The sequence below is a fragment of the Euphorbia lathyris genome, chromosome 1 (assembly GCF_963576675.1).
Source record: "Euphorbia lathyris chromosome 1, ddEupLath1.1, whole genome shotgun sequence".
Classification (NCBI taxonomy): domain Eukaryota; kingdom Viridiplantae; phylum Streptophyta; class Magnoliopsida; order Malpighiales; family Euphorbiaceae; genus Euphorbia; species Euphorbia lathyris.
In genome coordinates this window covers 64790457-64807296 of record NC_088910.1, presented here as the reverse complement: position 1 = coordinate 64807296, position 16840 = coordinate 64790457, and the positions used below count along the sequence as shown (strand labels likewise).

The 16840-nt window shown below is 38.5% G+C and overlaps 1 protein-coding gene across 1 annotated transcript; it reads right to left on the bottom strand.

Moving 5' to 3' along the window:
• Positions 1-7883: 7883 nt before the first annotated feature.
• On the bottom strand, positions 7884-12816 carry LOC136235760 (fruit protein pKIWI502). The gene is made up of 5 exons (XM_066025760.1): positions 12154-12816; positions 10204-10303; positions 9991-10086; positions 9832-9912; positions 7884-8300 (listed from the first exon to the last, which is right to left on the bottom strand). The coding sequence occupies exons 1-5, from the start codon at positions 12717-12719 to the stop codon at positions 8238-8240; spliced, it is 906 nt and encodes a 301-aa protein (XP_065881832.1). The 5' UTR covers positions 12720-12816; the 3' UTR covers positions 7884-8237.
• Between the last annotated feature and the right edge of the window lie 4024 nt (positions 12817-16840).

The following is a 16840-nucleotide window of genomic DNA, read 5'->3' as shown; positions in this document are numbered from 1 at the left end:
ATCTAACTGCTGTAAAAAGAATTTTTAGATACTTGCAAAGCTCAGTTGATGCAGGTCTATGGTATCCAACCTCAAATGACTTCACACTCATTGGATATACTGATGCTGACTACGGACGAGATAAGCTAGAACGAAAAAGTACTTCAGGGGGATGTCACTTCCTTGGAAGCTGTCTAGTATCTTGGTTTAGCAAGAAGCAATCATCCGTAGCTCTGTCTACAACTAAAGCTGAGTACGTGGCTGCAGGAAGCTGTGTTGCACAAGTCCTATGGATAAAGCAACAGCTTGAGGATTATGGAGTCAAAACAAAGACAATAGAGATCAAATGCGACAACAAAAGTGCCATTGATCTATCCAAAAATCCCATCCAACACAGCCGGATGAAGCATGTTAGCATAAGGCATCACTTCATCAGAGATCACGTATTAAAAGATGAGATCAAGCTGACCTACGTGCCAACAAACGATCAGCTTGCAGATATCTTCACAAAACCCTTGGCCCGAGAGCAATTCAACACACTAAGGGAAGCAATTGGTATGTCAAATCCACTGTAACTAAATTTTGCATTAAATAATTATGAGTGGAACTTTGAATGATTGTACGAATGCCATGTTGAGTGAAATATCCATTCCCTACTAAGCTTAGGTTGAAATAGCCACCCTACGTACACATAGTAAGCAACAATACTAAGTTAGGCATAAAGGTTAAGTAAACATCCCATGCTGAGTAGATAGACAAATCTTCATGCTGAGTAAAGGCACACGCTGAGCACGTAACCTATGCTGAGCTAATAGGAGATAGAGAGATCGTCTTAACAAACGATAGGCACTCAATATCATTGACGCTTTGAATTTCGGCAATAACCCATTCGTATAAAGTAAACCTACACGTGTAAATTCTGACACATTGGGAAGACGCACATTAATGGAAAAAACCCATGCGCCGAAGATGTCATAATTAACAGAGTATCTGAAGCTTGAACGTCCCTAGGAGAAAAACGGCAAGATAATGATTTAAGATCCTCATTGATTTATATAAAATAGTTGAACCCCCACTCGTCCTTTCTCATTCTTGCAATCCCTAAAACTTAAACTTCTTCCGTTCCAACAATCTCAAAATCATCAAAAATGTCTCCCAGCAAAAAGAAAACCCCAGAAGCGCAAAACACACTCACTGACCACGCTAGTCCTTCAATGGAAAAGGAGAGGATAATGCTGAAAGTACACTCGAAAGTTAACAATATGGAGGTGTTAAAATGTCGGTGGTTCTCTCCGAGCTTCGTATCGACTGAAACACCATTCTGTGAATGGATTGCGAAAAACAACTGGACAGGTCTCTTTTCCCTTCCAGGAACAGCCTACCCAAGGTTAGTTCGAGAGTTCTACTCAAATTTACGAGTTGATGCAGACGACTCAGATTACTTGGAGACAAATGTGAAAGGTCAGAAAATCGTTATTACCCCTGCCTATCTAGCCACACTATTAGAGATACCGAACGAAGGAATCCAATTTCGAACAACAAAGGAGAAGATACCTAAAGCCACGTCTGAAAAGTTAAAAGGGTTCTGTAAACCCAAAGATCACAAAGGGGAAATACCCAGTACTTGCATGGGTAAGGATCAAAAGATGGTTCATTTCATGCTGACTAACTTTATCTTTCCCAAACTTAGCTCTGCCTCCTCCGCATCTAACTTCGAACAGTGCTTTATATGGCACATGTTGACTTCAACTCCATTCAATCTCCCTGTGTTTCTAGTTGGAGCCCTTCAACGAAGCGGCAGGAAACTACGTTTGGGTTCACTTATCACGAAAATCATACAGGACAAGCAAATAGAGACAGTGGACGAGACAAGCTCGTTGGGAAGTGAAATCACTGCAGTCCTACTAGATGGACTATTGTATAATCAACCCTTGAAGGGGTATGAAGGAACTGGAGAAGCCGAGGAGAATGAGGAAGAAGAGCAAGCAGAAATGGAACCTGAAGCTGAGCCTGCACAAGAAGTTGAGGCTCATACTGAGTCATCTAAGACAGTTGAGCCTGAAAAAGGGAAGAAGAGGAAGGCTGCAGAAGTTAGCTCCAAAGATATCCATTCTGTTCCAAAGAAAATAAGGCTTTCATCAAGACAGAAAGCCAAAACTGACAAGGTTGATGAACACGTTGGGAAAAGAAAGAGGCCAGATGTGCCTGAGGATGAGAACGAAGAAACTCCTGAAACGCCATTAAAGAAAAAGAAAAGAAGTCATTCCTTGAAGATAGTGGAAGCCGTACCACTAACCTCTCCTCAACCTGAAGGTCATGGGATTGACCTAGAAAAGGAAGATGTGGAACAAGTTGAGCAACAAAAAGGTAATACTGAGGAGGAAGCATGCCCCCGTGATGATGCTGAGCAAACAAGGGAAGAAGGTAATATTGAGCAATCAATAGGGGAAGAAACTGTTGCTGCTGAGTCAAGTGAAGGTCTTCAAATTGACCATTCTCCGCCAAAAACTGAGACCCGGCGAAGATTAAAGAAGAAAGCGCAAAAACACCTTGATCTCATGAACGACTTTCCCCTTGACGAGCCAGAAACTGACCTGTCTAAAATTCAGTTCAAGTATTTCTCAACTGCCACTGAATCTCCACCAGAAGATCTAGCGGAAAAGCAAGCCACTGTTACTCAACATGAGAAACATGCCAAGAACCCTACAAATCCAAGTCAAACTACACCAATTGAGCCAACTCATACCTCAACTCCACCTCCATCACAAAATTTTGATAACTCAGCTCAACAACTTCATAAAAGTCCAGGTACTCAGTCTGGCAAGGAACCAACACCTCCACCATCAGAAAATCCTACACCAGCCTCTGAGTCCAATGCTGCAAAGTTTGCATACCTGAATGCAACTGAGTCTGGCCGTAGGGTCATTGATTCAGCTCAGTCCTTACTTCAAGACTTTCATTCTACTCAAGCTGAAGGTTGCCAGTCCACTCAAGATCCCTCTCACCTAACCAGTATCACTCAACTTCTACAAGAACTCCGTAGCCTGAAAGATTTGGTTAGTATTATCACTGCAGTGCAAACCCAGCAACCAAACCAAGAGCAAATGGCCAAACTGACTGAAGTAGTGCTTACCATGGCCACTCATCTGAACTCTCTTGAAGGAAAAATTCAACAATTATCTGAAGTCAATCCAGGGTACGTCACTTTCTCTGAGCTTCAAAACTATTTTGTTAAGCTAGCAGCGGAACTGACCCCCTCCAGAGCAACTGCCCACACTGAGTCTGCAACATCTGCTGAGTTGCAAGATTGCTTTACCAAGCTAAATGCTGAGCTAACTAAATCCAGTTCACCAAGCAATACAGAATCTATCACCACCACCGAGCTCCAACAATGTTTTACTAAGATTCAAGCAGAGTTGACAAGTACCCGTGACCTTGTATCCTCTTCCTCTCAATGCACGATTGATCAACTGAGTGAGGCAGTGAGACTCTTGAACATTGATCGGGCCCAAATGGACGTTGATCCAGTATCCAACACAGAGCTAATGAGCTTCTCGCAAGCCATCATGAAAGCCATGAGGATCAACAATGCACAACGCATGTTCTATGACTCTGCTCTACTGAAACTATTTCATCAATCTTATGGTCAGGTCACCAGCTCCATTGCCTGCCTCAGCAAAGCTCATGAATGTCTTCTTAACATGATAAGCAGCTCCATTCGAGTCCCCAGGCACGTCCAGGATGATAGCGTTCCTATCATTGACAGTTTGGGAGAAAGCACAAAAAGGCTTCAGCGCTATTCCAACTACCTCTCCTCTGCCGCCATGAATAAAACCTTCCTTTATCAACCCGATGATGGCAAAACGGGGGAGACTAGTAAAAGAGGAACTCAACCTCTGACTTTAGGAACTGCGTCTGCCTCTGGGAGCAAAGGAAAAGGCATTGCTCATGTTGACCCCTCAGCTCAAAGAAAGAAGAAATGAATCTAGCCAGTTTTGTGTCTAGAGTTTGTGTCTAGAAATTTGGCACCATATCAAACCATATCCTGTTATCTGTTTTTATTTCTGTTATCCACTGCTTAGGATAATATGTTTTGTTGTCCAATGTTGTTTTGTTGTTGACTGTTATTTAAATCCAATATCAGTTTCTTTTCTCTTCCAGTCAAGTTTGAACAAACAACTCAAAAAGAGACAACATCGTTCCAAAAGTAAAGCCAGTATACACAAATATAACAAACCTAATAAAATTAGACCTTGGAAGGCTTAAGGCAAAATGAATGCAACCCTTACGGGGGAGTCAATTCAGAAATATCAATCATGGGGCAACTTAAAACTGAGTTCCGTAATTATGTATTTTGCCAACATCAAAATGGGGGAGTTTGTTGAAACAAGTTTCCACAAGATTTTGATTTGACAAAATCATCCATGATTAAGAGGCAATTAAATTTAGATGCTTTGATTTAATTGTACTAATATGTTTGTTGAATCTTGAGTGCAAAAATATATAAGGTAAAAGACAGGACAAAAGTCAGCACAAACAAAGCTAAGTAGCAAAGAACTCAGCATGACAGAATAGAAGCTGAGTGGAGTTAAAGGTCAGAAACAAAACGAAGCTGACCTAAGCTGAAGACCTCGTCAGGAGCGTTTAAACAAAACGGAGCTGACCTTGGAGGAACTCAGCATGAACCATGAACAAACGGAGCTGAGTATTCATCAGGACAGCATGAAGGATCCGTTCTACTAAAAGACAAAGTCTGCCAATCATCTGCACCAATAATTGGAACCTCGAAGATACCTAAGAAGACTGATTCCGAGAGTCATGGGACGTTGGATTATTGGAAACAGACAACTGTCACAAACAAACAAAACAGACGCTAAAAGACAACCTGACGCCTGAAGTAAAACAGAAGCAGGGAATGGTGTGTAGTCTGAAGATTTCCAGAAAATATTCCCCAAAAGAGCCGTTTTGGTTGCAACGGTCAAGACATTTTAAACAATCAAGTCCACAGTTTTCCGTCTATAAAAGGACAATCGAAGAACCAAAATAAAAACAAGAGAGAAGCATAAAAAGAAAAATACAAGAGAGAAAGTTTCAAAAGCACTCAAATACAAAAAGAATCTTACACCACGTTTCTATTCTATGTGTAAATACTAGATTGAGTTGTAATCATCTAAAGTGTTCTTTAGTTCAAAAAGGAACAAGTCTGTGATCAATAGCAATATTGAGATAGTAAAGTTGAGTGCTAAGTTGTAAGCATTTCAGTAGTAAAGAAATCTAGGTGCTGGGTTGTAGCACTTAGTAGGAGTTGAGTAGACAAATAGTGGAAGGTACTCTTGCATATTCAACTGCCTTGTAATTGGTTTGTGCTCTACCGTTAAAGAGCTCAGTATTGGATTCAAAAAGCCCGGAGGACTCTGGGGACTGGACGTAGGCAGAGAGGCCGAACCAGGATAAGTGATACTGAGTAATCTCTGAACTCTCTCTTATATTGTATGTGTTATTTGCTAAATTTACTCAGCATATAAATTGCCTAAGCTGACCTTGAGTAAATAAGTGGTGCTGAGTTAGAAGCTGACCTCCAAGAGTGTCAATTCTCAACTCACAAGAAGACAACTTTAGTCAACATCTGATTAAATCTGTCTTCGAACATATCTCACCAAGCTGATCAAAAGCAGAGTTAATAAACTCTCAAAAATTACTTCCAGTCAGCTTAATTAAATCGCGAAAAAGTTATATTAGTTCCTAACCCCCCCCCTTGGAACTAATTATCAGGGACCAACAGGGACTCCTGCTGATATTAGCGTCACGCATCAAATGAATTGGACGTGGGAAAATGGAGAAAATGAGCAGGCAGTTAAGGGAGTTTTCTTTGCCCGAGGTTCAAAAGAAAAAAAATCCCCAATGTGGTCATTGCAAAAGGCATGGTTATGATGAGAATGACTGCACAAGGGGAAGCCTCAATGTTTCGTGTAAGAAGTTTGGACACGTGCAATGGAATTGCAAGAACAAGAGAGAAGAAAGTGTCAATTTGGCACATCATGTTGACAACGAAGAATTTGCTTAATTTGGAGAGAAGTGCTCCAATAGTTTAAAGTTGATGAGAAGTGCATCAACAAATCGATTCAGTGAGAAGTGCTCCGAGAAGTTGTTTGTGGAGAGAAGTGATCCGCTTACAAGGTGATGATGGGAAAATACATCATATTTAAAAAAAATGAAAGTTTTAAATTAATAGTTAAAGGGAAGATTGTTGAAAAATTAACTATTAATTTAAAATAAATAAATAAACAAAGAGAGAAATGAAAAAAAAAAAAATGAAAGTCTAAATTGGGTGCCTCCATTGTTGAAAAATAAGGCACCCACATTTAATTATTCAACTACTTGGCTAAATAATGGGTTCATTACAGGACTATAAATAGCCATGTAATATATTTCTCAAATGTATCAAAAATTAGGAAAAAAAGAGAGTGAGAAGAAAAATGTAAGAGAGTGAGAAAGAGAATAAAAAGAAAAAAATGAGAGGAGTTGAAAGCATAGAGATTAGGGAGCAAGGCAAAATAAATTAAGAGAGATTGGGGAGACATAAAAATAGTAAGATAATTATTTAGGGGTATTTTCGGAAAAAACCTCGGTATTACTATTTTGTTTTATCGTATTGTAATTCTAGAAAGTTTCTAGAGAACACCCTCTTGTACACTTCATAAATTCTATAAATTGAGATTTATTGCTTCCACTAAATTGTCGTAATCCAGAAAATTTCCAACAGTGGCTTCTCCTTTTGAAGCTTCACTACATTCAGAGGCTTCCTTTTCTCTGTCCAATAAGCATCGACCCTCAACTTCAGCTTGTTGAGGCTAGTATCTTTGTAGGTAAAAGTATCCCCAAGAATAGGGTCTTGAGGAGCACAAGGCATATGCAAATGTCTAGATTCAATCTTCTGTTTGTACGAAATTTGGTTCACAAGATTCTAACCTTGACCCCTAAACAGATCAAAATCATGTCTGTTTGGAGTGTTCTGGGTCCAAGATGTAGTAATTAATAGGAATCTAAAAATTGGGTTAGGTTTAAGATTGTTTGGGGTGTAAGATATAACAGCAAATAGGAATTCAGGGTTTAAATCAATGACGGAACATGGTAGAGAGTAGAACTCAGTAATGGAAGGATTTGCCTTCTCCATTTGATGCTTCCATTTGATGCTTTAGAGCTTCAAGCTGACATTGTGCGACAATTACAGCAGTGGTCTGCTTCCTTAGGCAAGACTGATGCAGCGTGTTTCCCTGCACATAGGTATTTGTTAGGTCCATCTTCCTTTTAGGCATTTCATCACACAGCTGGAAGGTGGTTTGCAGGTTTCCTCTTCTTTGTTCTTAGGCATTAGTTGGGAGGCAACAAAGGAATGATTTGAAACTCCTTGCTTTTCTAGAATCAGTCGAAGGATAGGAGGGATTTATCGATTCGTTCAAGAGAGTTTTGTTGGTCCTTACGATATAATTCAGCGTGGTTTTATTGCTCCTTGTAAAGTAGTTCCCATCACTAAATATATTCGTCCATACCAGAGGAAGAAAATCTCTGATACCAATATCAGGATTAGAAATTCTGATTGTAGAGGATTAAGGTAGAAATAGAAATAAAGGGAAGAGAAGTATAAGATACAAAAAGACGCATAGAATTAGAAAAGAAAAGAGTAGGAAGGAGAAGAAATAGGAAGAAAGAAGATAAACTTCATTTATAATATTATGATAAATCTTAACTTAAGAAAGAGAGCTCTAAATAGGCAAAGATACAAAGATACAGATACTGCTGATGTGGCAGCAGTTACATATTCCTACAACAGCTGTGAAATATTCCTATATAAAAACTATTTAATGCAATAACAAGCAAATAATAACTCAATTAACCACCTAATGTAATATCTAAATAATTCCTCTTAATTAAACCAATAATCGTGACGATCCCCTGCGAGCAAATGCCTCATATACAACATAAACTGAGCCAGTTTTACATAAGCACCTTATGCATCATGCTGTACAGTGCTGAAATCCTATCCGTATTAAAAAAAACGGATTGTATATCCTATAACTTAGGCGCCAGAAACAGCTCTAATTGAGAACTTGGCATACAAATAACATATAAATTGCTACAAATCCAAAATTGTGTTTTATTGGCCGAGTGAAATAGTCAATCCACAGCAGCGTTCAGGAGAAAGAATCATGAGCATTTGTTGTCGTAAAAGTGGTGTTATAACTATAACAACTATTGTTTTAGAAGTTCTTCAATATTTTCTCATTTGAGACTCCATCCGCTACAAGCATTGCTGTTACTTCCTGCAAATGGCATCAGAAAATTAGAGACCCATTCCTTTGCATCTGTGTTTGCTCATACATGGAGAAGGTCAAGATTAACACACTACCAACTAGACAAGTAATCGAACCATAATGCATGGATAAAAATCAAGGCTACACTTGCTCTGCTGAAATGACAAATTTGCAGAGCAAAAGCTATGTTTCAAACAGCACTCCACTAAACTGATTAGAAGCTTTTGCAGGCCAATATGAAATTATTCAAATAGAGACACCTTTGTGAAGAAAACAGACTGGACAATGAAAACCTCACATCAACCTTAGGGTATCCCCCACCAGATTCTTTCCTACATATGGTGAGCATTCCCAACATTCAAGCATAGTCACGCCATTGTTCTGCAGCAATATTGAATGGTAACAAGCTTACAGGAAGTCGTACTAGAGAGACTGCATCTACGGTTTTAACCCTTCCTCATGGTTGTCTATAAATTTAATCATTTACATAGTTATCTATCATTGCACATGCCATATTTGCATTTGCATAGGCCTTGATATATGGAGAGATGATGTGAACAGAGACAGACAGAAGGAAAAGCTGTCAAAGTAGATACTACATCATATGTGGCTCTCTGTTTACTTTTTGCTTTGCTTGCTGTGTGTTCATGGACTTGGGAAGTAAGACATCCCTTCTAGTTTAGCATTTGAGATCAGCACACCCCCTTAAGTAACAATTCTAGGGCCTTTTCTGTATGCCAGGGGCATGAATATCTTATTAATATCATGTAATGCCTTAGATTCAAAATTGAACACTTGATGGAGACTAGGCAAAGAAGAAAGCTCTAATATCGGAGTACTGCTACCAGGATACAATCAGAGAAAATGCCAATGATAGGAAGGTAAGAAACCTTGGAGGACCATAAAGAAAACTTGCATAGTATGCTTTTTCTTCTCTTGTTAGGATCTTAAATATTAATAACAATGCACAAACACTATGGAACCTCATGGTCGATAGATGCTTCACAAAAATGCTACTTATAAGCAATCACCTTTTATTACATTTTGATTCAAATAAAACCTTTGGAAGTCACTTCATATATGAACATCAAAATTTTATTTGATATGTTGGCAACTATGGGCTTAGAGTCGCACATATTATGGGAAGGATAAAATTCCTTTTATTAATCTTTCACAATTTCAAATTGCTTAGTGGAAAGCTCTAGAGAAATGTTATATATATATATATATATATATATATATATATTATATATATAGAGAGAGAGAGAGACTAATAAATTGTTTACAATATATGTATACATGTATATATCTTGCAGTCCTATTTACTGGTTAACAATTTATGAAAAATTCAGTTAGTAATCTAAAATTAATGTCATATTGAGTCTTGGCGTCTTAAATCTTGTCATGCAACCAATGTTCATTAGAACAGCTAATTTTCAGTGTTAAGAACCCTTCACAATTTATCACCTTTATAATGACATATGTAGGTGAGTTTCAATATGTGAAGAGCAAAAAGGGAAAACTGAATGAAATAACAAACCTCGGCCATCTGTTTCTGTCCACAGAGCACCGCACCAGTGCCCAAGGGGAAATCAATTTGCTTGGCCCTAGAAAAAGCAGCCTGGAAAGGGAGTGGTGTTAGATATTAATGCAATACTTCAGAAGCAGAGCATCAAAAGAGCATGTACTATTACTATACCTGCACAAAGCCTATTTCACCTGCCCAACTATCATCTGGTTGTGATAGTACTGGCACAATCTTGACACCAGAAGATTCCCATTCTTTAAACCTATCCTATAAGATGGAAAAAGAAAAGCACCAAATTAATGACAATCGACAACAGAAGATAATAAGCCGAACTCCATGGGATGACATTAATACTACTAGGAAGAATAAAAAAAGCAATCAAACCTGGTAAGCCATTCTCTTGAGATTTCTCGCCCCATAATAGAGCCTCACATCAGATCTTCTATCAGCACTAAACCCTGACTCAATTAAAGATCGAATTGGACTACAAGCAATTAAATACAGAAAGCAATATATTATCAGTATTGACTGGAGAAGAAAACACAGTTATAGGTATACTATATTAAATATTAAAGAACTCCAGAAAATATAACTGTAGCGAAGTCAAAGCATAACAATTAATATTTCAGCAACATTGAAGACACTAAGTGGAATTAACTGTGACACACAAAATAAGGGTCTAAAGAAGAAAGAACTAAATTCAAAAGGAAACGATATATCCCTTATCTTTCCGATAAAGAGAAACTGGCAAAAGAGATATGGATACATAAATGAATGTCCTAACAATGGGATACACAAATTACATTATTATCTTCAAAAAGGTTGGTAAATACTTTTTAATCATTTCCAACCTGTAGACACTAATCCCTTGTTTGGATGAGGTATTATTAAAGTAAAGTACGGTAAATAATATTACCATGAAAACATTCCATTTTGGAGTGTTAAAAAAATCTCTACATAGAGCCGATCAATTTACCATGAAAACCCACAAATTAGTTAACCATCAAAACCCACCAATTACCTTTAAAACATACATGGATATCTACTACACTTACCTTACCTTGCTTCATTAACCCCCATTAACCCTCAAAAACAAACAAAGTGTAAGTCTCACGACAGTATTGTCCTTCCTATATCAATCTACCATCTGCACAAAGCTGACCAAGGGGTGCCCCATGAAGAAATTGTAACAATATAAGTAATCCCAGTGTACTATATTTCAGATTGAAAGAGGTCCTGCTTGTTTACTGATTGAGAGCACAAATGGAAGTAAGCATAAATGATTCTTTGCCTAATACAGAATTATATTCTTGTGGTGCTTTTTAAGAGAGTCAAAGATCATGTAGAAGGGGTCACATCCACTTCATTATTAATAACAGCATTAACTAGATAGGTCCTGACCAAATCAAACAAAATTGAGATAATTCAAAGATATTTAGAACTAAATTGCTGACTACCCAATCAAACCCACCAACAACAACTATTCATTTGTGAATCCAGATTATGCCACAGATTGTGATACAGCCTACTTTCTGGCAGAAGTGAGCTTCAAGGATTCAGGAGTATAATATCGTCACCCTCAGATTTCCTTTTGTCTTTCGAATAGCATCTCGATTTCTTAAGAGGGCCCACTTACCTCCATGACTTGCATTTCAAACTAAACCCACATCGTAGCTTCCAATTGCATAATCTGCCCTTAGAGATCAATCCCTTGTATTGGAAACATTCATGAACCTGAATAGGAACTCAATATCCTTTCCAGGCCACCATTAAAATCCAATAGAGAAGTAAGCAAAGACTCCAAAGACAGCAAGATATAGCTTGCAAATTTCAAATGATAAACACAATTAAAGCTAGAACAAAAGTCTCCAAGATTCCAATGTCACAGCCAGCCTGACCTCCCTTGTTTAAAATATTAAAGCAAACAATAAAAGAGTTTTCATGCAAAAGAACAGGAAGGAATGCATGGCATTTTTACATAAAAACGTAGGTCCTCGATCATCCAAAACTAGAAACTTCCACATTAAAGAATATGCATAATATGGGAAGATTTCATGTATTGTCAAGACCTCGCCACCTAATTGCTTGAAGTTATTAAATCTTGCTTGAAGTGCCAGGGCGACTCCTTTCCTCTTTACTATATATCCCATACTAAAGTTCCATCAACTCGACAAATTCGAAATCCACAGAATTATCCAAATTTATCTGAGTAACTGAAGCAAAGAAAGCACTATTCTTGTGATCTTGACATTCAGCTCCAACAACATTTCAGTGAATTTAATTATTTGAAGCGAACAAAGCAAGACAAAAACATAAAGTATGAGAACTTAATACCTAATTCCAGATCCAGTGGCAAAAATCAGAACCGTTGAATACTTCTCCGGAGGTTCGATGCGATCTATGGGAAAGCCATTCCCCATGGCTTGGGTCAATTCGACCACATCTCCTTTCTTGAGACCGCACAATAGCTCAGCGGTGGAGCCAGCGACGCTCTTGACTAAGAATTGAAATGCGCCGTTGGAGGCAGCATAAGACGGAGGAGAAGCGATGGCAAGGAACGAAGGCTTCTCAAAGTCAGGTATGCGGAGCTGGAGATATTGACCGGCGTGAGTGTGGGAGGTGACGAGGTCGGAGGAATCGGAGACGTCAATAGTAACGTGGAAGAGGGATTCAGCGGCGGGTTGGATATCGGAGAGAGGAGCTCGGGACCAGAGGGTGGTATCCTGACGAACGGCGGCAGCGACGGAGGAAGCGCGGCGTCTGTGATGAGGGGTAAGATGTAAAGAGAGGGAGCGAGGGGGAATCAGGCGGCGTAGGATAGACATGGGAGAGAGAGGGTAGGCATGGGGAAGAAAAGGTGAAGAAATAGAGAGAGGTGAAGGAGAGAGAGCGAACAACATGGTTTGGTTTTTAGTTATTTGAGAAGGCGTAGGAGTTGGTTGGTCTGAAGACGGTGGCGGCGCTTAAGGAGTTTCAAAATGGGTCGGAGAGGAACTCCACGTGTCCTGTTCCTGTAATTTGAAGGATAATGTTTCCCCTCATCATGGGTTGTACCAAGGTGCACAAGTTTTTGTGTTACATCGGATCAGGTTCCATCTAGACTATACGAGAATTATTAACATAAACTCTTAGCTCAAGTTTTTTTTAAGTAAAAAAAAAAAAAATCATCAATAAAAATCAGAATACAATATACAACAAATAAAATCAGGGGTCTTAAAGACCATTCCATTAGTCCTAACATAGAGTAGGTAGCTCGAGCAAACTCATACGGAGCGTTTGGTATTCTATTGAGATAGGGATAGGAATAAGGATAAATGGTTGGGATAAGGATAAAAATATGATAGTCGAGAATTATTATTCAATGTTTAGTATGTGGGATAGGGATGAGAATAAAATAATACATTTTACTATTTTAACCTTATTTAAACTACATAACATTAATTTGAGGGATAAGATGGACTTTTTCATCCTATTAAAATCGCATGAGCTTATCCCACCTCCTTATACCACCCCCCCCCCCTCCCGGGTATAGGATTTGAGGGATAAGAAGTTTATCTCTCATCCGTCTCACTCTTCTATCTCCCAAACAAACACGGGATAACTTATCTCGTGTTTTTTTTTCTCTCTATCTCACTTTCTATATCCCTTCTAACAAACACCCCGATAGAGTACACTATTCGCAAAACGGTTAACGAAATTGACACTAATGTCATTTAAATAACTTAATAGAAATTTACACTCTTCTAATATAAAACCATAAATAGACCTGAAAGGTTCTTCCCTAAGCTGATTAACTACCGCAGTAGCATCTGATTCAATCTCACATCTTCTCACACCTTTATTTTTTAACCAACTTAGTGCTTCTTTTATACTCAATGTCTCTACATCTCTGACTTGATAGTTGCCTGGGGGAAGCTTAGAAAACGCACTACAGAACTGGGCTTCACTATTGCGAAGCACCATTTCTATCGTGATGCAAGGTTTGTGCATCCTGACATTCCTTCAAACTCAGACAAACCATTTGGAAAACCACTCTTGGAGACATCTTAACATTGTTCCAAATGTAATTGTTTCTACCTGTACAAATACCCCAGATGACCATGGCCAACACACACATAAAGTCAACAAACAGTGTATTAAAAATAAAACTCACCCACTCCATGAAATAAGTGACCACTATAGTTTAGAATTCTTTGCATTCCTGGAATCTGCCAAACTCAAATGGAAATGTTGCATCCATATAAAACATGCATAAAACTCTCCTCAACTGAACCATATAATGAACAAATGGGACTTGAATCTAAATGTCTCTTAATTAAATTATCAGCAGATGAGATAACATTATGAAAGGCTCTCCAAATAAGATTTCTCACATTCGAGAGAACTTTGAGCTACCAAATTTTCTTCCACAAACTACTCACTGTATCAACTGGAATATTGCAAAGCCTCTTATAAGCACTCCGGACGGAATAGTTTCCATCATGTTCGAAACACCATAATTAATCATCCTGCAATAGATTTTGAGAAATAGGAATACTAAATATATAATTTTGATCCTCCGAATTGAAAAGATCACGAACAATATCTATATCTCATCGTCTCTCACCCAAAACAAAGAGAGAAACGACAGGAGCAGCAACAATAGGATCTTGCAACAGAGAAGTTGGCACTCCAAGATGAGCTCCTAGCAGCCAAGGATCATGTCTAATACGCAAGTTATAACCATTACCAATTCTCTTGCGACAACCTTGAAGAAGGATGTCATTTGCCTCAATAATACAGCTCCAAACAAAACTTGCATTATGACCTTAGTGGCTTCTAAGAAAGAGCTATGCTTAAAGTACCTAGCTTTAAATATGCGAGAAGCCACAAAATTTGGTGCGGTGATAAACTGCCAACCTTGTTTCCCAAGCATAGCCAAGTTAAACTCTCTAAGTTTTTTGAACCCCAAAATCTCAGCAAATTTAGGTATGCTTAAACAATCCCAACGAATACCCCGACCAGCATTACACCACCAAAAAGCGTTGAATATACGTTCAAGATCCTGATACAAACTCAATGGTAGTAAGAAAACATTCATCGCATAAATTCGAATTGCCTGGACAACAATTTTCAACAATATTTTCTTACCTGCACGAGATAGGATTTTGGAATGCCAAGAATGAAGACGATTCCGAGTTCTGTCCTTAATAAAATTTAAGATCTCTCATTTATTTCGACCAACCATTGATGGAAATCCTAAATAAGTTCCTTGATTTTAAGTTTCCCGAACCCCCAACCTGTGACATATTTGCTGTCGAGTATCAGCCCCTACGTTCTGGCCAACAAAACCATATAGTGTTGGGATATTTCCCCTAAGAGTTGGGGGAAAAAAGCCACAACTATAGAATCCAAATGCGCCCACTTAGCTTGGTGAAAGGCTCACTTATGATTGACTGTTGGATCTGGTGAAAAACGGATCCTAACAGGATCTTGCCAAAGGGAAAAAGTAGCTCTAGAGACTAGGACCTTAGCCATTAGGAGAGAATCTAGAGTTGGCATCCCACCCCAAGGAAATAACATATATTTGTCCAGCAGAACCCAAAAAAAGGCTATATGCTCATCTTCTGTAGGAGGCTAGTCAGCTTTGAGAAAGGCGTAGGCAGCAATCATCTTGTAGTAATAGAAAGGCGTAACACTGAAATTAGGATATGCTTCAGTAGTGATCATGCAAGGGACGTCTAGCCCAACAACCGACAAATGAGTCAAATCTACTATGTCACGAAGGATGATGGACATTAGCCCACTAGGAAAGATAAAGGAATTACAAGAGTTGGACCACATGGATAAAGCACCAAGCACCAGGTCTTCAGAAAATTGGATGGGTTGGGCAGTCAAGTTGATGAAATCCCTGATTTGTTGTTTTTCCCACTAAGAGCTAAACAGGGGTTTTAGCCGCTTGATCCAGTCGTTCCACAGAAGGGTATGTTGAAACACTTTTCCACAAGATTTTGATTTGACAAAATTAATCCATGATTAAGAGACAATTAAATTTAAGTGCTTTGATTTAATTGTACTAATATGTTTGTTCAATGTTGAGTATAAATGCAAAAATAAGACAGGACAAAGTCCGCATAAAAACAGCACAAGCTGAGTAAAGGGCAACTCGACATAAGAATAGATAAAGTCATCCTTAGAACAACAGCTGAAGAATAAAGCTGGTCAAAGAAGCTGAGTAGAATGGAACTCAGCATGAAAGAAGTAAAGTCTGCTTCAGAACAAAGCTGAGTGAGAAGAACTCAGTGTGAGAATTGGCCGAACAACAAATCATCGGAGTAAAGCTGAGTAATTCACAAGTGTTCCGTTAGCTAAAAGACAAATCCAACAACTGTCTGCACCAATAATAGAAATCTCGAAATTATGCAAAAGTCAATTTCGAGAAACATGGGACAATTGAATTTGGCTAAAAGACAAACTGTCACAAGAAGACAACATCTGCAGGAAGAAGACAAATCTGACGTCTGAAGAAATCAGAAGACAGGATTGGCCTGACACCTGAAGCTGACCAGAAGTTGTCTCCCAAAAGAGCCGTTTTGGACTCAACGGACAAATCAATTTCAAATGATTTGTTCCTCACAATTCATCTATAAAAGGGACAAAGATTTCATTTGGAAAATTGCCGATTTACAGAAATTACAAGTGAGAAAGATACAAATTCAAAGCACTCAAAACAAAAGAGAAAGCTTACACCAATCTTTTATTCTTTGTGTAAATGCTAGATTGATTGTTTGTAATCATCTAAAGTGTTCTTTATCTTAAAAGGAACAAGTGTGTGATCAATTGTAATATTGAGAGTGTACGTGCTGAATACTTGTTATTTAGTACTTAGTGGTAGAGAAATCTAAGTGCTGGGTTGTAGCATTTAGTAGGAGTTGAGTAGACGAGTAGAGGAAGGTACTCTTGCATATTCAACTGCCTGTAATCGGTTTGTGCTCTACCCTTAAAGAGCTCAGTATTGGATTCTGAAAGCCCGGAGGATTCT

Bases quoted from the DNA above. Each gene is read 5' to 3' on its own strand.
- LOC136235760 (XM_066025760.1), bottom strand. From the start codon at position 12,719: ATGTTGTTCGCTCTCTCTCCTTCACCTCTCTCTATTTCTTCACCTTTT. The intron at 10,087-10,203 runs GTTTGATTGCTT...TCCATCTTATAG, and splicing joins TCAAGAGAATGGCTTACCAG to GATAGGTTTAAAGAATGGGA. The intron at 9,913-9,990 runs GTATAGTAATAG...CTCCCTTTCCAG, and splicing joins GTGAAATAGGCTTTGTGCAG to GCTGCTTTTTCTAGGGCCAA.